Raw genomic sequence first — 23,086 nt, 5'->3', positions numbered from 1 at the left:
AGCTTCAGCAAAGCTGCTCGTAACACCTCTGAAAGGAGCAGATGAGTGTTTCCTGTGCATACACGTGCTGGAAACATCTGTCCAACACATTGAATTAAAGGATTTCTCTTGATGTGCTGTCTGACCCCTAATGCTGCCTAACTTCAGTACTGTTTTCCTCATGACTTCCCCCATCTTCTTTTTAAGCTGTCTGTTCGACGTACTTTTCTGTAGCTGGAGTGGTGAGAATGGACGAGGCTTTGCCTTCCACATCTGTCTTAGCAGCTGTACCACTTCCTGCTATGAATCATCTGAAACACTTTTTTTTTTTCTCGTTATTTTGTTTAAGGGTGAAGGCACATTTGTTTTCCTGAAGCCACAAACGAATCTCTGCACTCCGGCAGCCGAACCTTAAATGAAGGCTCTGCTGTGAAAGTGTTCGGAGGAAGGAAGTGCCTCCCTATCTCTGTAATCACAGACAAGCTCTCAGAGCAGCTCCTTTCCTTACAGGCTCAGGCTGTGGTCAGAGGAACTGCAAACTTCATCAGTTCTTGGAGGGATGCAGCAGAATGTCTCATTTGTTTGTACATTAATGTCAAAAGTGCAGTGATCTGAAGTTTTCAGAAGCTCATCTCCATGGTGCTAACTTTCAAACTATGTTTGGGGAGGGGTGTGTAATCTTTTATCTGAGTAGCCTCAGCAATGTTTTGGATTCTCTCTTGGAGGATCTTTATGAACGCAGCTTTCATTTTCCAGGGCTCACTGATGGAACCCATTTCAGTTATAGGAGTCCAAAATAAGGCTTTTTTTTTTTTTTTTTTTTCCTGAGAAATGATGCTGCTCCCAGGAACATGACTGATTGCTGTGTTCTAACTTCTCTATTTAACACAGAGAAATCCCAAATCCGCTCTTTTGGTTTTGTCTTCAACTCCCTCAATCCCCAAAAAGTGACTATGAAGTTGTTCAGAATTTTTTCCTTGTTAATTTTTCTAGGAAAACGTCAGATTCACCACTTAGGAAACCAGCTTCAACTCAATCAACATTGTCTGGATACTGCCTTCAATTTTTTCAAGATGGCTGTAAGCAAGCATCTAACCCGGGGGAGGAAGATGACCCACGTAATTGCTGCGTGTCTCTACCTGGTGTGCAGGACAGAAGGAACTCCTCGTATCCTTTCACAATTGTGCAATTTGAAAGTTATCACTTGGTACCCTACATAAAATGCCTATGTGGTAGGAGAAAACGTTCACTGTTGAACAGTACAAACCATACTTTAGCAAGCTGACTGTTCCAGCTAGATCTTTTTTCTAAGTTGGAAAAGGTAAGTGTTTAGAACTGAAGTTTGTTAGTGTTGGTTTTGTGTAATGAAAGGAGTGGGATGTTTTTCCTGTGGTACACATAGAAGTTTTCCTGTTCTAAATATTTACTAGTGTTTTCTTGGATCCATCGAATTCTCTCTGCATTCCCTCAGTAACTTCTTGTTTCTCAGAATTTTCTTCTAGTGAAACTGTACTTTTCCTGTGCTTTGCTAGGGATTGTTTGTTTGCCTCTTGCACTTTTAGCATTAAAAAACAGATCTCGATTCCTCTGAATTTTCCATCGCAGTACTTGAATTTCTTTCTTCTAATGCTTGTACTTGTAATGTGGGAAGGATAGTATCACCACTGTTTGAGTTTTGAGGAAAAATGCATTTGATAAACTAGGAAACTTACTTAAAGATCATGCAGGGAATCCATGTCTGAAGGTAGCATGGCACACAGGTTGCAGTTGCAAGTGAGTACTCTTACTCTACGCATTCCTATTTTTCTTTTGTGCATCTTTAAAACGTTTGTAACTTCTAAATATTGATGGCTATCCAAACTTATTTGTTTTAAACATGCTTTTTTTAACGTTCTGTTGCAGTTAACTGGAATTTGGAGATAAGTAGCACGAACTCAAGAGAATACAAGCAATACTTCTGTACTATTTTAACTGTCCTTTTCTGCTTTAAAGTAGTTTGTGTATGCCATCAGCGTTGTTTGATATTTTTCTGACCTCATATTGTTTGTTCACGTGCTTTTTTTTTATCAGTTGAAGAATTTAGTTTTTCTTTTAAGATCTGAGATTTTTTAGTTTTGGAAACTACATGCAGTATTTTAAAATTACTGTTTTCTGGTAATGTTGTGGTCATTACATAAATGCATACGTATCTTTTTTAATTTTTGCAGCTATCATTAAATTAAAAGCAAGACTTGTCTATTACATTAGTTTCTTCTAATATGTAGACTTTGTGCAAACTTTGAGTGATACAAGTCAACAGTTACCATAAAGACAGCATTGAATTGCGAGATAGCCAGTATTTTTTATGCCTGTGTCACATTTTAAAAGCAATTTATTTATAGTCATTATCTGATACTTCTAAGCATAGTCTAGCCTTAATATGCAAGTCCATTTTTCCTCACTGATAATGATGGAAAGAATAATAAAAAAAGCATTTGAAATAGTATGAGCTGTTTTGAGTGATGTAAGCGTGGCTTATTCTTCTAACAAAAATTCTTTGCTTGTTTGACATATCCTTCTTTAAAGTACTTCAGTATGTATCTCAGTTACGTGCAAGGCATACTGGTCTGGTTGACACTTCATAAATATCCAGATTCATTTTTCCACCTTTTTCATTAAATGGAGATCATTTCCTGTGTCTTATCTTACATATGAAATAGTAGAAGCATGGTATGAATGAGACTGCATGGATGGCCTCTGTTTTCTGTATTAATATCACAGAACTCCTCTACATACGTGGTTACTGTGCCACCTGGGATTCAGAATGTGGTAGTGCATGACTGTATGGCTCAATTCTGTTGAAGCTGATTTTCTTGAAAATCAGAAACTTCATTTTGTAACTGATGTAAAAAAATGTAAGTGCGTTTGAGAGAGTGAGTTCTGGCTCTGCCTGTGTTCTGCTGGTTTGTTTTTCTTGTTTTTGTTTTTAAGCACTTAATACCAGTGTAGATTGAAAATCAGACCTTAAATTAGAGCTTCTTAACATTGAACTATAAGTTGCTTTTTCTGGTATCTTACTCTTTCATTAGAAACTTGAAAACCTGAGAGACGGGTGCATATTACTTACCTTTGAAATTAAAATATATTCAAGTCCCTGCGGATTAATTACAGTGATCATTTTGGCGTATTGTATTTATTTTCAGCCTTGATTTGGCAATGTGCAAATGTCCTATGGGGCAGAATTGATCCTAAAGCCTTTGAATCCAGAGAAATCAAAAGCATATGTAGAATGGCAAAGTGATGAGATGGTTTAGCAGGAATGAAGATGCATATTCCAGATAGTAAGCCTGCAATTGGACTTGGTCTTCTGGAGAATTGAGTAGAGGATGGTATGGGAAAAGAAGAAATACAATGTACGAAGCACATACAATATTTTAAACACTTTGAGATCTATGTAGCACTGCTAAAGAGATTTACAGTACTTTATACATTTGTTGTCATTGTGTTGGATGTAGAACTCTTATGAAGAAGTTACTTGGAAGAAAGAAAAATTATTTGAGAGGGAAAAGAAAATTCAATACTTTCATTGTCTGTTTTAGAGGGAAGAGACGAAATGGAAGAAGATGCAAAAAGCAGCATTTTCAAAACATAGAGATAATTCCTTGGTTTCGGGTGGCCCAAGTGAATCAGTGGAGTGACTCAGGAGTCATAGGGACAAGAGAGATTAGATGGGAACAGAATCACAGAAACACCAAGTTGGAAAAGACCTACAAGATCATCCAGTCCAACCATCACCCACCTATTGCCAATAGTTCTCACTAAACTAGGTTCTTAGTTCTCTCTCCCTTAGTTCTCACTGAGACTAACAGGTTAGTCTTTGAAATGGAAGACAGTGCGTTTCTTCAAAAAATAGTGTGGTAGAAGGAGCAAAATGTGTATGTGGCCTGAGCCCGGATGGCTAGGTGTGGTTGGGCTGAAGAGGCAAAAAATGGTGGTGTGTGCTTGGCAGTGTCAGAACGAAAGGAGTGGGAAGCATTTGGAGAGGGAAAACAGGATTTAATTGTCTGCATTGAGTGCAGTTTGAGGGAATGGAATGTATTTATCTTACGTGGATATCTGCTTATTCTTCTTTTTTTGTAACGTACGTGTCGCCAGCCAGCCTCTGTGAAAATGTGAGGAGAATTCTAGCCAAGTCTGCTGCTGCATTCTGAATTATGCCTGAACACCCTCAGCCTGTAATGGCAAACAATAAGTTCATGGTTCCTGTGTGCCATTTAATTAATACAAAAATGCAAATTATGTAATACAACTAAGTGTTTAGTTCCCTCTAAGTTATAGACTTCAGATTTAAAAAAAAAAAATAAAAAAAAATAAAAAAAAATTATCAGTGACATCTTTTTTTATAATTCTTTGGAAAGCTTAATCCTTTATCTGCAACTTGAATTCATGTTACATCAGTTTATGGCTTTCATTATCTTGTTTGACACAGAAACCCACAATGCAGTAACTTTGACATAGCTTTTCATTTACGTTGTTTATGTTACTTGCCAGTGCTAATGTTCTAAAGGAAGATGGCTTATTAGCTGCTGGCAGTATTTGGGAGGAGCTTCACCCTTTTGATGAGCTACCTACAGAAACTTTATTATTCTCTTCATAAAACCTTTCCGTATTTTCAGTGTCAGAAGCAGAGCTATAATGCAAAAAGCCATCAGTACGAAGGAGATGGTGGGTTTTGAAGCACCAGGTCTGTGTGAGCTGGGTGCCTCCCATGGTCTGAGCAGCTCTGAGCACTCCCAGGCCATCTGACTGCAGCTGGCACTGCGAGCGCTCAGGGCACTGCGGCCTCCAGCTTGTAATTCATTTCTTGGAATAGCAACAGTCCTTGGTTGTTTCTCTTTAATGTTTTGAACAGCTTTTCCACCCTTACATATGTTTGAATGGAAACAAAGGGCTCTTTAGCTGGCCCTGCCGTTTCCGGGAGGGAGAAGCTGGGAAGCGCCAGGCCGGGCTGGGGGTGACTTATGGGCTGGGCTGCAAGGCTCTGGGGTCACTGGGAACAATGCGGGCTGGACGGGGCCGTCCAGGTGCACTATCGGTTTGTTTCCATCAGGGAATGTTTCGTTCTGTTTGTGGTCCTTTTTTGCTATACGCAGCTGCGATAGAAACTGTGTGACTGTCCACGATTTTGTTTGTAATGCTTTCCAATGCTACCACCTGGGCCTTTTATCAGTAATATTTTACATGGTAAAAGTCTTTTATCTCTCTCAGCACCACTACCTTAGCCCCCCCTCCCCCTTTGAAGCTCTTTGGAAAATGATCCCTTAGTTGTAAACCAAATCCTATTGTATGAAACCTTAGCAAATAAAAGCTTTTCCACATGAGAAGAGTCCTTACAGAGTTCCCTTGCCAGCTATCTTGTGTAAATATCCCAGAGTTTGCCCACGGAGGTAAGTTCAGGGCAGGTTTTTCTCCCCTGGGCAGCTTTCTCAGCTCCATGTCCACATTTTTCAGGCGGCTTCAGCAGCATTTTGTACTCAGAGAAATGGGATGAGTTCCTCCAGGTCAGTGCAGGGCAGCCAAGTGAGGCCTCTTCTCCGAGTTGTTTGTAAAAGAGCCTTCCTGCTAAATGTTGAAGCAAAACAACCTGTTAAACGTGAGTGTTGGGAGCAGAAGGCGAGGGGAGAAAGTTTGGTGCCTTGCTTTCTTGTGTGTAAACTTGCACTGAGTCATAAAGTGCCAGGTGCTTTTCCTCCCCTGCTTCCTCTGTTCTTTTTTTGTTTCAGGAAGGATTGTGGAGCATCTCCTCTCTGTGTGGGGCTCTACTTGGTTATTTCCTATTTGTCTGCAATACTTAGACTCTCTCGCCAAGCTGTTTGAATGTCTCCCCGTTTCATGTGTTTATTTTCGTGTGACTATAAGGGAAGCCGACAGTATTTATCTTCATTTTCCACTTGCAGAACCAAAGCTAAGTGACACATTCTAAGTCGCCCACAAAATCTGATATGGAACTGATCTCCTCAGTCTTGGATTAGGCACCAGTCAGTGAACCTTTCTCACTTCTTGGACTCTGTGAGATGTTCAGCTAATTTTCTTTGGAGTGGTATCGTGTTCTGTTGGCTTCCATACCATCTTGTGAGGCTGTGTAACCTCATGATGAAGGCCTTTGATGGATACATTCTTTGTTTCCCCGCTAACACTTCAAGGTCTGCCTTTGCAAGGAAAAGGGCAAGACTTCCTTCTTCAATAGAAATGAAAAATTAGATCTCCAGCAATCTTTCGACCTCTACTAAACTTCCTGGAGCCAGCAGGCCGTAGTACACCCAATTAAAAAGTTAACTTTTGAAATTAGACTTTAATCAACAAAATTTTAGAGCTCCAGTTAGGGAAGTTAATAAAAATGGTTTATATTTCTCTTTTGGCTGTCTTTTTAGTCACTGCCCTTTTAATTAAGTATGGTTGCATTCAAAACTTTTTTTTTTTTTTTTTTCAAATATTAAGTTTGACAAGGGCATAAGATATTAAAATCTGATTTAAAATGGTGTAGTTAAAAATGCATGTAATATTTACCAAAGCAAATTGCTTCATTTCACCAGATTATTATTATTATTTTGTTATAAAAGGCACCACTGTGTTACTCCTCAAGAAGATGCTTGGACTGGAACCCTTTCTCACTTCAGAATGAAACTTAAAAGTTGGCAGGCTTTTGTATGGCTGGATTTCAATTTGGGAAGTTTCACCCTATTAATGACAACCTGCCTTCTTAGTATGTTGCAGATACGTTGCCTCATTTTACTTCCATCTTCTTTCAAGGAGCTCGTATATTTTGTAATGTGTGGCTTGTATGTTCACTCTTATTTGATAGCACAGGAAGAAGTGCTAAAGATATAAGGAGGAAGACAGTCAAGGACATTCACAGAAATTTAGTTTCTGTATCTCCCTGTGTTCCAACCTTTCCAACCCTTTCTTCTAGAGTTGGGACTGCTGGGTTTCCAGAGCTGGGCTTGTGACATGAAGCTAACGTATCCAGTCTCCTTTTCCACGTAGTGAAGAAGAATCATAAGATTTTTCACTTGACAGTTCTGCTTTTTGCCATGAAGAGAGATGGAAGCACACTGCTGAGGGAATATTTCATGTTTTCTGTTGGTGGGAAAGATGGGCAAACTTTCCACGTGCTCAGTGACACACTATGCAGGGTTGTTCTCTCTGGTTTAGCTTGCCATGAGTTTATAAAATGATGTCAAGAGCTTAACAGAAAACCGCATGATTCCCTTATGTCTTGTGCCATACCTGTCGGTCCCCATGGATGTCTTTGTGGTATCTAGAATGAAAATGGGTACTTGCATGTAATACTTAAGTTGTTCCAGTTGTATCTGATTTCTTGCAGTGTCTTTTAATGGGAATTCCCTCTGAAGAAGAAAATGACCTGAAGCCTTTTGGACTGGCAAAATGGCTCAGCCCCAGGGGCATAGTGCCCTCAGGTTCTGCTCTTGTCCCTTGGGGGAAAAAAGCCAAAACCCTCACTTGTGCATGACTCAGGTGTGGCAGGAAAATACTGAGTGCAGCTTCTGAATGGAATTATCATGCAGAGTGCCCTGTCTCTGAAAGTCATGGCAGTTTTCCAGGGGTTGACCACAATTTTAATGCGGAGATTCTGTACTTGGATGATTTTCTTTGTTACTGTAGGATTTTGAAAATAATGTAGAAGGGAAACTTTACATTGTGAAGTGTGTCAAGCCAACATCTTGCCGTTGAAATTCTTGTGCTAAATGCCCGTTATGGATGCTGCAGGGAGGGAGGGGAAAAGCTGCTGTAAGTGCAGTAGTGATAATTGACCCACTTAAGAGAGCTGCTCTAATTTTGCATGTTACAGCATCCTGGAAATTCAGATAAGAATGTTGATCTCTCCAGCTAATAGGATTTCTAAATATATCATCCAAAAGAAGCAGGAGGACTGTAATTTTGCCTGTCTGTGTGTGTTGAGGCTAATCTTTTGTTTAAGAACTGCACACTCTGAAAATCTGCTTTTTTATTAACTTGTTACTAATTTAGGATAGAGAAGTATTTGACCTCTGGTGCTGGCATGGAGGAGACCTGATTCTGCCCCATCAAATTCAATGTCGAAATTCTCACCGCTTCTATGCGTTAGTGACCAACTTTTTTCCCTCTGGGTTCTGGCACCCAGCAGGTGGCTCAGATTGTCAACTGTTCTGTAATGCAGCTTTAAACAAAGCCTCTGCAAAGACTGGGGAGGGGGCAGGGTCACAAGATGGCCCATAAAGATTACAGATTAGGTGGTTTTTCATAGCTTTGCTGTTCCTGTTTTCCCCATTCAAGCGAAATTGTGAACAGTAAAGGTCAAAATAATCCTTTTCTGAAATCTGACTGCAGAATTACTACTTCTTTTGCTTTAGAACAAAGTGTTTCATGTCTCTCTCTAAGCAGTTCTTTCTCAAAATAACGTTGATGGATGTGACTGCTGGGAAGCATGGCTTTTAATTACAGTAGAGCTTTTGCACCTTGGAGTGTTTTAATTTTGGAGGCCCTTGCCTGTCACACCTGCCTGTGCTGGGACAAAATCTACCATTGCGGTCCCTCTTTGGAAGGAACAACCATTATTCTGTACATTTCTGGATTAGATCCACCAAAGCCTTTGCTGCTGTGGGCTTGAATTGCATTATGAGCAGGTAGAACAAATGCTCTCATTGTTTGGCAGCCCCATGCTCTCACCGTGTCGGGCCCTGTGTAACAGAAATACTTGCAGCAGAAGAATCTGTACCAGGTTTTTTTTTATGTATGCAGTAACGGACTGTTGAAATCCATTGTATGTTCTGCAGCCTTAGTAATTGAGTTCCAGTTTGGAGTTTTTGAGTTGGTGAGACGTTCCTGTGATAGAGATGAAATGAGGAAAGAAAGAGAAGGTAGAGAACAAGGAAGCTGTGAAAGCAGTGACAGCAACGAGGTGAAAATATGAGGGGCAGCCCTAAATTACCAGCAGTGTGGATTGGGGGTGAGGCATTGAAAGAACTGCCGCAGACACGGGATCTGAGGAGGTAAATGGAGTCCTGAGCGATAGATGGGGTGATGAATGAGGGGAGGGAAATGTGATGGCAGAAAGGCCTCCTGCAAGTGAAACAAATACAAAGAAAGGATGATAAGGAATGGAATTGCACCTCTGATGTCTTTGACCTTCAGTTATCCTTGTGTGGTTGTGAAATAAATATTTAACAATCATCTTAAAGGCTGTTTGAAAGAGAAAATGATTAGGTTGGCTCTGCTTAATTCAGAAGTTTCTCTCTGCGTCTGAATTTTGGTGCTTATGTCAGCAAAACCAGCATTATAACTGAGTAATGTTTTGAACCTGGTGGGAGCTTGTAAGTTGCAAACACCAGCGAAATAAAAAGCAGCGTGGTGTGGCTGGTCATTGTGTAGCACATTCTTGCTTTTGTCAGAGGATACACTGCTCGTGGGGTGGGCTGTGGGGGAGATGCTTTGGTTCATTCTGTGTGCCCCCACTCTCCCTTTCTTTGAAAGAAAAATAAAAGTTACCTGATTCTTTGCTTAAATTAACCCTGGCAGGAAAGCCAGTCAATCACTGTTGATGCTTTTGTTGCGCTCACTGAAAAATATATTCCTGGTTGTAGCCATTGCTAATGATTTCTGCATTTTAATACTTCAGAAGTCATTTAGAAAATTAAACTCTCTCTTCCATTCAAATCATTTTGAAGATTCTATATTTGCATTTTAATGCAGTAAGAATGATGCCTTAGAAGACAATTTCATATTCTTAAATAGTTTAATTAAGATTGGTAATGCCAAATAGAGTAAATAAAATCCACTGAATTGAGACCAATAAGCACTTCTGTGTTTGCTATCTGCAAATACTACTTCAGCTGAGGTCTTCTAAAACCGTGCCCACTTCCACCACACTCTTAAGTCTTACGTGGTTTTCTTTGTCTTTATGTTTTTTGATGTTGAAGAATAAAGTGAAGGTGTATCAGAGAAGCAATATTGCCTTGCATGTTTGTTTTGGAAAAACAAGTCATTTTCATACTGGCCTTTCTTTGTATCTTGGTAGTAGTCTTGAGAATGATTTCTTACATCTGAATAAAGTATAAGCCTTTTAAAAAGTAGTAAAAATACTTTTAAGAGCCATCTTATTTTTTCAGATGTTTGCCACCAGGATTTTGTTTGCATGATGTAGTTTTACTATCCAGAAATAGCACAATCTTTGATCGTGTTTTAGCCTATGTGTATATTAGCATTGTGTGACATGCTGGGTGAAACTGTGAGCTGAGCCTTTTCTTACCTCCGCACTGCCATCCTACCTTTATGGCCAGTCCATGTTGTCCACGTCCTTCCACAAAGGCAAAAGAAAACGTCTTTTTAAGTTGAACTGGCAGATTGGCTCAGCGCTGTTGTAAGCATGACTGATGCAATGCTCAATCACATGGTGGTATGGCTGCTATTTTCCCCCCTTTGAGAGAGGGAATCGCTTTTCCATATTATCCAGTTTCAGCAGTTTGAGGAAAACAGGAGTTTTAAATGAGACCTGAAACAGCCAAAATCATGGTTTCTTCCAGAGCTCTGCTTTTGAAGCCAAATGTTCCCCACGCCTTCTTTATTTTGACTTGCTAATTGGAAATAAGATGTTGAAGATAATGTGTGCTTTGAAGTTTGTGTATTGTGTATTTTATTTAGATTTGATCCTTTAAACATTTGACAATAAAACATAAATTGCAGAGCTCTTTTCTTTAGATCAGCTGTAAGTGAATCATTTATGTTTTCAACATCCTTCCACTTAGGAGAAATGCAGTAGTCTCGGTAATGTTTTGACTGCATGTGTTGGTAAAGTGCTATGAGATTTGCTAATCGGTATTTTTAAATGGAGATGTATAACTATTTCTTCAGTGGTGGAACAGCCTGTGTGCCAAGAATGAAGTCCTGTGCTTAGGCAGGTAGTAGAAATCAGTTCTCTTAAGATTCCTGTTGTATTGGTAAGCAGGGAGGAACTGTGAATATGTATATGCTACTGCATGTGAACTGCTAATGATGGAAAGCAAGTTTTGAAAGAAGGGAAGGATCTCTTAGCTACATAGGTTGGGAAAAAAACAACAACAAAACCTGGCAAAGAGTCACATCTAACTTATTTCACGAGTTCTGTAGTCTTTTTAATGTGATGAGAAAATAATGCAGTAAAAATGCTGATTCAGCAGCATGATATGTCCTACCTGAAATGCTAAGTCTATGACATGAAAATGCTGAACTCCTAACATTGCCTCTGTCTTTGTGTTGGGGGGATTTTCTCTCCTTATCAGTTCTGTAGCTTTTTGGTTGTTTGTGTGTTTCTGTGACTTATTCTTTTTCCCAGTCTAATTGGTCCTTTTAACTTTTTATTGTACTCAGAGAGCCTTTTAGCCTTACAGTTTCCACAGGGAAACAAAGTTCTTATTGTCATTTCAGGTAATGTAATGTGTGGCACAATTGTAGGATAAACAAAGAGCTGGTGATTCAGGTTAGGCTGCTGAAAATGTGAGAGGTTACCTGAACTTGCTGCTCTGTGAGAAAGGAGCACTGTGTCCTTGCAAGGATTTTGTCCCCTTCTAGCTAGCATGTATTAGCAGCACACTTCTTTTTGTTTCTCTTCCTAATGAAGCTGTAGCCTCAGAGTAATGAAGTTCTGCCTATTCAGCTCCAAAGGTTGTTAGGCTGTAGAAGCTTTTTTTTTCTTTTCTATCTGTGACTTTTCCTCTGGGGCAAAAGAACTGAATGGGCTGCGCTGAAAATATTTCTTCTTTCAGTTTTCCATAGGAATTACTGATGGACCGTCCTTCTTCAGGGAACTGGGGGAAAAAAATGTAAAAATAATTGTAAGTTATTACTGAAGAAGTCTTATTCTAAAGAAACATCTGGAGTTTTCAGCTGAAGTGTCTCAGTCAGTACCCAGAATCAGAGAACATTCTTTTCTGTGTGTATCTGGAGTTGAAGGTTTCGGTTTCCCATGTGAGTGCCAATAACTTCTGCAGAATCTAAGTTGAATTTTCTGTATGAAAATTTCTGGTCCTAAAAGGATCAGCCTTCTAGGGAATGCAACAGATGGGCTGCATCTGTGCTGTTGTTTCTTAGGGACTCCCAAATCACTGCATTCTTATCACATCTGGAGTACCCCGTTCATTGCCAATAATTATGTTCAGCACTTCAGATAACACTTTTTCAGCTGAAAAATATTTTTGTAAACTTTCAGTATAATATTCATTAGTTTTTGCCTTCTTTCACTCAGACGCTAGGCTCTTAATGTGGCAGAGAAACTCAAGCATTGGTTGCTACTATGTTCATTCCTCAGTCCTTGAACCAATGACTTCATTGTCTCAGCTGTTTCTCATAGTCATTCAGTGATGAAACAAGAGAGTGCTCCAGTCCTTGTTTTTTGCTGATACTGTTGGCAGCCCTCCCTGTGGAGCAGTAAAAGAGTCACTTTTCTTGCTGCTGCAACTGGAGAAGATGGGAGTGTGAGCAGGAGCTGTGAGTGCTGCTTGGAGAGCAATATCAAGAACCAAAGGGCAGTGTCAAAAAAAGAAAAAAAACTGCACAAAAAGTAACTTTAAAAAAAAAGTTCATTGCAAAAATCCTTTTTACCGAAACATTCAGAGGGTTGTAGTATGTGAGGGAAGAGAAGAAAAGAACTTTCCACCAGCTTCCCAGCATGCAGACACAGGGAAGGTGGGATATGCATGCAGGGGAATGTTTACACGGGCAGCGTATTTGAAGCTGGCAAAATGCAGAGACGATCTAGAAAGCCAGTGTCCCATGTAGAATCTGAGAATAATTTAGATTGGAGGGAGCCTTTTCAATTCAGTTCTCCACTCATGTCATCAGTAGGTTGCTGAAGCCCTACTCAAGTAGAGCTTTTGTTACCTCTAATCAGTCCTACTCTTCTTGAACTTCATGGTAAACCTTTTCTTCTTCCTTGCATTCCTTGCATCAGTTGCCTTTTGTTCTGTTACTGTGCACGTCCAAGAAGAATCTGGCTCCTGCTCTGTACACCGTCATTAGGTGGTTAAGACAGTGTTAGATCTCCTTGCCAAAAGCATTCTCTAGGCTGCATAAGCCGAGCTCCCATCCTCCTGTCACACATACAGAGCTGCAGCCCTGTGACCTGGTCACTGTAGGTACTCCATGGTATCAATATCTGTCTCTCTTGAGGACCTAGACCTGAACACAGCCCTCCAGATGCTGCCTCATAACTATTGAATAAAGGGAAATAATCACTCTCCCTAACTACTGGCAGAGTTTCTGCTGATACAGCTCAATATGTGCTTAGTCTTTCTTGATGTGGGAGCATGCTGCTGACTCCTGCTCAGCTTGTCCATGGGGACCTCTAGTTCCTTTTCTGTAAGCTGTTCTGTAGCCAATGAGTCCCAGCCTGTACTGCAGCAGGGGGTTATTTTGTCTTAAGCAGAGGACTTTTTAAATGTAAAGACAGATGCAGTTCCTGCTCACCTTGTTCTCCAGCTTGCTGAGGCTCCTCTGAGCACAGCCTCGCCTTTTGGTGGATGGACTGCTCCTCCAGCTTGGTGTCAGCTACAGACCTGCCTGTGGTGCCTTCTGCTTTGGTAGCTCAGTGTGAATGAAGACAGAGCCCTGAGGGATGCCTGTTGTGACTGTCTGCGAGTTGGGCTTTACACTATAATCCAGCCCTTAGAGCGTGGCAATGCATCTAGTCCTATGCTCCTCGTGTCGCAAAAGTTTGGGTAGACTGGCGGACTTTTAGCTGAGAGGGTGTATACCTGGTTCGGCTTTTTCTCAGATCATTCCTACCTGTGTTTTTCTTCTTTGTTTTGTTTTTACCTACTGTATTTATTAAATATGGTTATAGTGACCTAATACGTAGACAGCTCTGACAGCAGGGCTGTAATTCCAGTTTGCTCCCTCCTGGCTGAAAGGTAGAATTTACAGTGCTCTGTGGAGAAGGTCACTATTACAGTCTTCATCTTCTGGTTGGAGAGGTGAAGGCACAGAAGTGTGGTGCATTGCTCAGTAAGAGCAGTGGTGCAGTGTAGACGTGTCTGACCCCTGTGCATCCAAAGCACACGCAGCTATGCTTTGCCTCCCGGAGTGTAGGAGCCCTGACCTGTGTATTAGCCTCCTGTGTGATATCATGAAGACCCCAAAATATACTTTTCCAACGGTATTTGTGCAGTTAAAATTGTGAGGGAGAGTAAGTTCTGCTGTTGTCCTGAGCTTGTTATCAAAAGCCTAGACTGAATTGGTAAGTCTGGGTAGCAGGGGGAAGAAATGCTGTCTTTTTTTTTCTTGAAAGCTCTGCAAATATGACATAATAAGCAAGCAGCTGTAGACACGGGACCCACAATAGCATTCTCAGTTGTTGTTCAAAGTAGAGACGTATTTTAGGAGCTTGCTGTAGAATGTTATTTGAAATTACACTGCGTGGTTACAATAAAAATGCTGCAAGTCTGTGTGAAAGGAGTCTAAGGAGATCTTTCCCAGCATATCACTGGCAGTTTTTATTTTCCCAGAGGCAGATGATATGTACATCATTACTGGTTTCGTTTTTTTATTCCTGGTGAAGAATTCCAGCAGCTGAGATAAGTTTACTGCTTCTTAAAAACTGATAATGAAAGAGCAGTCTCTGTGCTGTAAGGGAGACGTGAGATAAGTACTTTCCATTGCTACAGCATTCAGGAGATAATACAGGGATAAAAGTTTAAAATGACACTTCAAGGAAATATTCCTCTTTTTCCATCTTGATTAAAACCATTTAATGAAGGTTAACTTCTAAGAATGTGTGAAATGCCATTGGCAAGCAAATTAACTCCTGTGTGTTCACTACGCAAGGTTGTTTTGAAATGCTTTGGGAGTTCCTGTTAAAGTGAAGCAAATTTTGATGATAATGTAAGCAGAATTGCAGTGCCTGTGATGTGAGAACTGCAGCAGGTTGCTTACTGAAGGTTTGAGTTTTCAGTAGGATATCTGTATGTGTATTCTGGCCACTTCCTCCCTGCTCTCCCCATCCCATACCCCACCCCAGTAAAGTGCTTTTGTTTTGCTCCTCGAGGATCTCCTCATAAAGATGAGTAATCTATTAACAAGCAATTGACACTTGCTGTATCTGAACACTGAAAAATGGTCTGTGTATATATAAAATGAGTTTAGGGCAAATTGGGGCAAAGCTGAATTAAATCTTAACTTTACATTTCTTCCTTCAGTTTATTATGGGAGCTGCTTAGCTATGCATTTAGGATAACGGGTCTGTGGAAATTAGGACTGGCATACTTGAAGGGGGATGGAGTATCTGATATGCACTGCATCTATTTTCATCATCAGGAACTCGGAGTGTAACTTAGCTCTTAAGCCCTTTTTGCATGTTTGGGACAGGTGGGCAAATTACTGTGTTGATTTGTAAGTCACAAACCTGCTAGTTAGATCAACCCACGGCTTAGTCTCGTCAGGGGCAGCATGATGGTCTGAAAAAGTTACCATAAAACTAACTCATGGGAGTTTATACCAAAGGTACAGTTGTCAGATAGTTTATCTGCCCCTTTGTAGAGAGCTGGGAACCATGGAATCAAAATGATTGTTGCGTTAGTAAGAGAATCAGGAGAGTTCAGAGCATTTTACCACAGAAGGGAGAACTATTTGTTTGTTTATTATAACGTGATACAGGCAGATAAAATGTTTTTGCAGTGCAGTGACAAAACTAGGAACAGAAATGCAGTATTCCTGATCTGCTGCCCAGTGTTCCTCTGGGCTGCCTTTCCTTTTCTTGGGGAAAACTGCTTCCAAATGAGAAACTTTTACTTCCCACCCCTTCAGATGGGTAAAACAGAAAGCATATCAGGAGCCCATGACTGTGTTTGCCTTGCTGAACTGATCACGGTGAGGATTTATTCTAGTAATTGAACTCTCTGAAAAGTTAGCTACCTTAAAATCTCAGATGCGTTGCCTTTCTTCCCCGCAATGTGAGCTCCTCCTTCCATCTGCAGTGTTATGCTTGCAGAAGGACCAAATTTAATCTTCTTCTAGAGGCAACTTTTCAAAACATAAATTTGTTTTAAATTTAAAATCTGGTGTTGTATGTCCTTAGGGGGAATGTGTCGTGTTGAGAATTGTATCCATTTCATAGCGTGATGCATCACTTGTCTCTAGCCCTGAAAGGTACTTCAAAAATATCAAATAACAATTTTAAGTTAGGAAAGCTATTAGGGTTCTTTTTTTCTTGAGCCGTATGCAATTGGGCTCAAGAACTGATGATACCTTCTGAACAATATGGCAAGTATGTGGAACTTCTTAGTAGAACAGTAAACTGCGTACTCCTCTGTGCTGGTATGACTTACAAAGGTTTCTGCTGAAGGAAACACTCTCATGGAGAATTTTTCTGAATGTTTAATGCAGACGTTTCAAATGTGAAGGCATGGGTTGAGGCTATCTCAACCCACTGATGCAGTGCTTTAGTTCAGCTCCATGTTTTCTGTTCCTTTCATTTAACCGGGCTGACTGGAAGAGTTCAGCCAGTGGAAAAGGGACATGTGCTGACTGTTAAGCCTGCTGATGAACTGGTGCTAAACACCTCGTTTTCAGCTCCGTGCTGTGTTTAAGATGTGCAGCAAGGATGGATAAGTAATTGAGGAAGTTGCTGTGAGTTATAGTAATGCCTGTAATCAGACTTGCTTTGAGAAGTAATTAACAGTTAGGTAGTATTTGTGGAAGACAGCCACAGCTTTGGCTCTGCTGCTCTTCTCTCCTTTCCAAAGAGCAAGGAGCAGCGAGGTGTATGTAGCAACCTAGCCAAATATGTCTTAAATAGTGTGTGAAGAAAAAACTTCACACGTGTTTTTAATTAATAGTGAAGAATAGTGCTGAGGAGCAGGAAACTGAAGAATGAAGAAGACCAAAACTTCCACTGAGCCCCAGCTGATGCAGATCTTGATGATCTTACAGTTCTTTCCCAACCTGAATGGTTCTGAGTGTTGCTCAGCCCTTGCCCTGGTGGAGGGCTGCTCACAGTTGTGATGGTGGTTTTCCAGCAGAGTTCAGAACGTAGATGTCTGAAGGAATGCAGAGTGAGCTCACTGCCTCTGCTGGGCTTTGTTGTCAGATGGAATGAGCTGCTGGCAGAAATGGACAACGCTTCTCTTGTTGTGTGTTGTGAATCCAGGAGCTCCCTTCAGTGCACTGTGGCGAGTATCCAGATCGAGTAATGAAAGGGCTTCTCCAGGCATGTTCCTACCTGCGCGTGGTGCAGAAGGGCTTGCAACAGAACTTTATTTTCTCGTTGTGTTACATGACCTACACTGATATGATTCTGTGAAGGATCTTTTAAAATGGGAAGCTGAAGCATAATGCAGCCAACTGTTGGATTTTCCATTGAAGGGTGTTAGGAAGTCAGCAGTCTCAGGGTGGCAAGGAAACCGTTCATTTCTTTTTGCTGCTGTGTTTTTTTTTGTTGTTGTTGTTTAAATAAAGATTCCAGTGTCAGGAATTTCCTGCTGTATGGCTCTGTTTTACATGTAAGAGATTGGATAACGTGTGTGCATGGAGAAATCATGTTCGTTGATGCTGGCAGGAGAGCAGCGTTAGGGATTTTGTGTGAGCTCTCATGTGCCTGTGTGCAGTTGCACAGGAGCTGCCACTCTCCCATCGCACCAAAATTCAGAGGTAATGCCAGTGCATTGGGCTCCGTATGGGCATGAAAGCAAAGGCGTAATGCTTGACTTCTAGCACAGAAAATGTAAACCATTCTGTATCTACAAAATTTGGGTTGGTTCTGGTTTAACAGAGCAAAGCAGTGCTACTCTAAAGGTACATCTGGGTGTTGACCAGATGTAAATCAGAGCAATGCTGTGTTAACTTCTGAGCAGGAATCACATGTGTGCTTAAAACAGGGGAGGTGTTATCAGTTTTCTAAGACTGGTTTACTGTTAATCAGCTATTCTGCAGGCTCTTGCTCCTTATTTATTTTAAAGTTTCTCTTTCAGATAAGGTGGGTCCTTGTGTTTTGGAGCTAGCCCGGGAGGACTCTGCAAACAGTGTTACTTTAAAGAGAAATTTGAGAAGGTGGGATGGATGATAGAGTTTGTCTCAGGCTGTGTTTGAGATGAATGCTTTAAGCCAGTGTGAGCTGGCACAGCTTCAGAAAGAAATCATCTTGCTTTGCCCTTGCCTGCTTGTTCCTCCCCCAGTCTGTCCCCTGCCTTCTATCAGCCCAGGTGTTTGTGCAGTTACGTGTGAGCTGGGGAGTTAATCCAGTTGAAAACAGGCCAAAAAAGAAAAAGGAAAAATATTTATTTTAGGTGGTTCCTTAGGCAGTTTTGCCACATCACTGCACAGGTAGCAGTGCAGGGAAAGTGGTGGCTATAGGTTGCAACAGAGCCAGGTTGAGCCAGGCTGAGATTATGCTTTGTTCACGTTGGTGCAAACTGCCAGGAAGCAAACCATAGCCTTAACATCTATCATTTCCTAAATCTTTTTTAACGCTTGCATTTGGAGCTTCCTGAGAAGCAGAGTGTGAAGCTCATAGCTGGTTTTCCTTTGCCTGTGCTTGGCTGGATGTAATTTTTCTCTGCTCCTGGTTTCATTCAGTGCTCTCTCCAGCTGCAAACCTGGCTGACTCGTGCTGTGTAGAATTCCCCATTGTTAGCTGAGAGTAATTCTTCCAAATCTGCACCTCTTTGTTTTGTGAAATGTCCTGGTACAAGTCATAAACACTGTAGGCTTTTTATGCGGGGAAAAGAACAAACTAAAAAACTGAACTCCTATTTAAGTTGTTACTATTGTCCTCCTTCCCAGCTGCTTTTTTATGCCCTCTCTGTTACTAACTGGCCATGCTGTGCAGGTTTTGGACTATATAGGTTCACCCTCACTTATGTGTTTGAACTCCTTTTAGGCACACAATGTTTTCTGCAGTCATTTCTACTATTTACAGTTTCTTTTTTTCTTGCAGCGTGAGCTTTGCTCCTTTCCTGGTGCCTCTCTCCTTTTCTTGTCTGCCAGCTCCACTCTTCTTTTAAGTTCTTCCTTAAAACTTGCTTCTCCTAGCAACCTCTCTTGTTTTGCCTCACCAGTGCTGTTCAATTTACTCTTCAAGGGGAGAGGGTCTTCCTTTCTTGCTCAGAGACGTTTTGTTTTCTGAATGTAGCCAGCTGTTGTTTATACATGGTCACATCATCCAGGTTGGAGATAAACTTAAGTCTCTAAAAACTTAATATTTACATTTTCTTTCTATGCTTTAATTTTCCCCAAGCACACTAACCAGGTTATCTTTTGGTGGTGTTGTTCATGTAATCCTTGCATAGCATACTGAATAAACGAGGCAGCAAGCTTTTTTGGACAAGAAGTATTTATTTTGTTCTGTTTTTCTTTTTTGGTTGTGTTGCACTGAGCTGTAAATTTACATGTGACTTTGTAAATACTCCATAGTATCACACAAAGCAGGTTGTTTACTTGGAGTCAGTAACTCTTTGGCTGCAGCCTGGCCTGAACTCTTTGAAGACTGTATTCTCTAAGGGCAGCATTTTCAAAAGAGCTGAACACTGACTGAATATTCAGCTAGCCTAGATTGCTTTTGGAAATGTTACTGTAAATGGCAATGACTCTGAAGAAAATTATTAATAAAAGCAACAGCATTAATTTTGTGACAACTGAGTTATACATGTGTTGGGGAATTAGATGCTTAATGTAGATTGCAGGCAGTGGGTTCATCCTGTGGATCTTGTGCAGAATTCAGCAGCCCTCTTGCACTAGATTTTGTCCTTAGTTGCCAGGTATGTAGAGTAGGAGAGGGAGATTGGTGTCAGAGGCCAGCTCAGCCCCTGGGTGAGCCAGAAGGCTGCTCTTGTCACCCTTGTAGATGAAGTCACAAGATCAGGCAGGCTGGATGCAGGCTGAAATGTCTGCCTGTCTCCTTTTTTAATAGATCTGCCCATGTAGGTGGCTGTACAGTGCTGGGCTACCACCATGGCTTTGTTATAACTGTGGATGTAGAGGTGTTCTACATTCAGAAAGGGAGCTATGGTGGTAACATGCTGGTTGATCTGGGGAAGTGATCCAGCGCTGCTTTTTGTCCTCAGCAATTATGGAGTTTAAAGTACTGGTTTTATGCAATACAGACATGCAGTTATGTGCAAAGAAGAACAAAAACAAACAAAAAAAAACCCACATAAACCCAAACCACAGACAATATGCAATTTTTTTTCTGATGTATTTGTCTTCACATAAGATAGCTTTTTTTTTTTAATGAAAATGGCTTTTGTACTTTCCAGTTTGATTTAAGTGCTGTCTTTACATGTATATGCAAGTGCTATGCAAACTTGTTCTTTGCAAAGTTACGAAACTTTAGAAACTGCCTCCATAGGATTTCAGCCTCAAGGCAAATCTTTGTGAGAGTTATAAGAAATGAGTTTTCTACAAAAGAATTGGTTTGGGTTATTATTTTCTAATCCTGTTAGTTCAGTGTAGTTGGGAAGAGAAATGTTTTTAGAAAACAATTAGTGCTGTCAGTCACTTTTAATTAATTGCTAATTAAAACAGTGGAAGTTTGTAAAGCAGCAGAGATTCTGTTGCGATAAGTCACAATTAGCAATCACTTGCAGTATGACAATACAGAAGGGCAAGGATATAGGACTGGAGGATGGCGAATTGGGTTCAGGGCCAGGCAAAGGCAGTCACTAATTTTCACCCTGGTATCACTCCTCTTTGTTGTCCTCCAGCTCTTTTATCTTATCTCCACGTGTTTGTTATCGTAGGTGCTTCTGGGAAGTTCTCGTCTCTTATGGAGCTCGTACAAAACATAACGTTGAAATTGCAAATGTTAAGTTTCATTTGAAGTTTGAGAAAAAAATATTTTTATATTCAGAATGCTTGTTGTTTGCTTGTCACTTATCTGTCTTATTAAGCTTTGCTTTGTTTGTTTGTTTGTTTGCAGCCAGCTGAATCACTGTTGCTGAGTACAGAGAAGGAATTCAGGTTTAACTATCCTACATACCCTTGGAATCTGTTAGGAGTTTTTGTTAGAAGCAGAAAGTGTTTTAGCCTCAGCTGAAAGGAGTGAAGCTTCACTATTGGACAGCACAGCTCTTGCAGACATCACAGTTCTGAGTGGCTTGCAGTTACAATTCCTTGGCATTAATCTTTCTGTGGTATCACTGATTGTGTAGTAAGCTTGTAAGCAGTAAGTACAAACTTGAAGGGTAACTTAAGAATACTTCAAAAATGGAATGAATATACTCTTCTCCCCCAGAAAAACCTAAAAAAACAAACAAAAGGACCTCACCAACCCATAGCAGTGTCTCCATCCTCTCTGTGCTGCTTGTGTATACCTATCTCTTCCAAATATGGCCCTACATACTGCACTCTGACACACTCAGGTGGGCACAGTAAAAAGCCATGAAATTGTTTGCGGGCTTCCTGATTGCTGCAGGTTCTGTCACACATTAAAACCAAGACATTTTTAGGAGGGGTGACAACTCAATCTCCTACGTATTCCTGCATCTCTGTATAAACTTGGTCAGGTGGCATTTTTACTTCCTGATTAACGATCCCCAAAACCCAAGGGGGTTTTTATCCATAAAAGTACTTCAGAATTGCTGGCATATATAAAATGTAGGCCTGTCTAAAAGACAAATGCATGCTTGTTTTGGTATTTTGGGTTTTAGGTTTCTGGTAGTATTCATTTCATCACGAACTTTTGTTTCCTTTGGTACTGAGAATAAGATCATTGTTACAGTGATTCATTGTGTGCTCACATTATCCACAGATTACCAGATTATAAAGGCAGAAGGGGAGCGCTCTGACCGCTCAGCCTGACCTCTTGCATCACGTTGGTCAAAGGATTCCCTTGAATTAAATCTTTTGAAGTTAAGCCTTTAGACTCATCTCGTTTGGTTTGAAAGTTGCCAGAGGTGGCCGATCAGCTTGCATACCTTGGTGAAGTCAGCTAAAAAATAAGCACAAAAAAAAAAAGAAAGCAGCTGAAACTGGTTGAAGTTTTCTTCTTTTCTTTCTTTTTAAGTTGGGCACATTTATAACCCCAGAGCCCTTGTGTTTATATTCTGTTACTTTGCACGTATCTATCTACAATATCAGTAGCTTTCTGTCTCTTGGAGAACTTTTCTATGTGCTAGCAGTCTCTGTATGTAAAATTATCGCTGTTTTCTTTCTGCTTCAAAGAAAACATTTATCTTAGGATTGTATAAATTTTGAGCACATATTGAGTATTATCTGCAGTTTTCAGCTGTTGTTGTATGTTCTCCTGAACTGTTCCAGCTCTGAAAAGGAGTTTCAAAACAACTGCCTGTTTTTACAACTACTTCCTGCTGATAATTGTGCTCACAATATTCACAGTAAAGGCCAACCCATTGCTACTGCGTGACTCAAATTTCCCCTTTGCTTTTGTTTTGCTGTAGTAGCTACACGTCTAATCATTGAGAGAGTTTGCTGGAGGCTACATTAAATGAAATCCAGAAATGCCACATTTTTACTGTGACCTTTGTTTACCATTTTAGTGGACACTGGAAGTAACTTCTCTGTGAAGCAAAGCAACTGTATGCTAAAGCATCTGTAGTGTGGCTCTAAATTGTTGCCTGAACCCTGCAAGTGAATTTCCCAACTTCTTAGCTTTCGTCTTGTGTCCCTACAATTGTGTGCACCTTCTCTGTTTCTCCTAACTTAGATTAGAGAGTAGGCTTATTTTTCTTACAGTCATAAAAACTGAGCACTTGCAGTATCAAGTTTGGTTCTTCCAACAGTTGCAGTTTGATGAGGGTGAAGAATAAATTATTGTACAGATTTCACAAATCTTAACTGAAATACCTTGGCTAGAAAAGTAGCTTTCTGGCTCCCCTACGATGTGCATTAACCTTTGGCAGTGATTCAGACTCAATGGCAGCTTCTGCGACCACTTGCTTTGGCGTTGCAAGAACCCCCATCAGCTGCTTTTTGTTTGATTATTATTTTTTTTTTTTTAACTCCTCCTTCTATTTAATTTTTTTCTTATCCCTAAATTGTGACCAAATATGTCAAGTACAAGTGATAATTTTAGTTCTCCCAGTGGTGGAAGTATCTCAGTATCTTATGGTATCTCAGTGATGGGCAAATGGTAACTGGACACTTCAAG

At 40.5% G+C, this 23,086-nt stretch overlaps 1 protein-coding gene across 1 annotated transcript in view; it reads left to right on the top strand.

Moving 5' to 3' along the window:
- The window catches only part of BRF1 (BRF1 general transcription factor IIIB subunit), a gene marked incomplete at both ends in the record, with an annotated part of 159,671 nt that overhangs the window by 38,963 nt on the left and 97,622 nt on the right, over window positions 1-23,086 (top strand). Inside the window, one exon of the mRNA XM_079537219.1 lies at window positions 973-1,146. Coding sequence (XP_079393345.1) covers window positions 973-1,146 — 174 coding nt within the window. The remainder of the gene's footprint in view (window positions 1-972; window positions 1,147-23,086) is intronic.

The sequence above is a fragment of the Tetrao urogallus genome (genome assembly GCF_951394365.1).
Source record: "Tetrao urogallus genome assembly, chromosome: 6".
In the NCBI taxonomy this organism is placed as follows: Eukaryota; Metazoa; Chordata; class Aves; order Galliformes; family Phasianidae; genus Tetrao; species Tetrao urogallus.
Note: the sequence above shows the minus strand (reverse complement) of the source record. Positions and strands in the feature narration are given on the sequence as shown.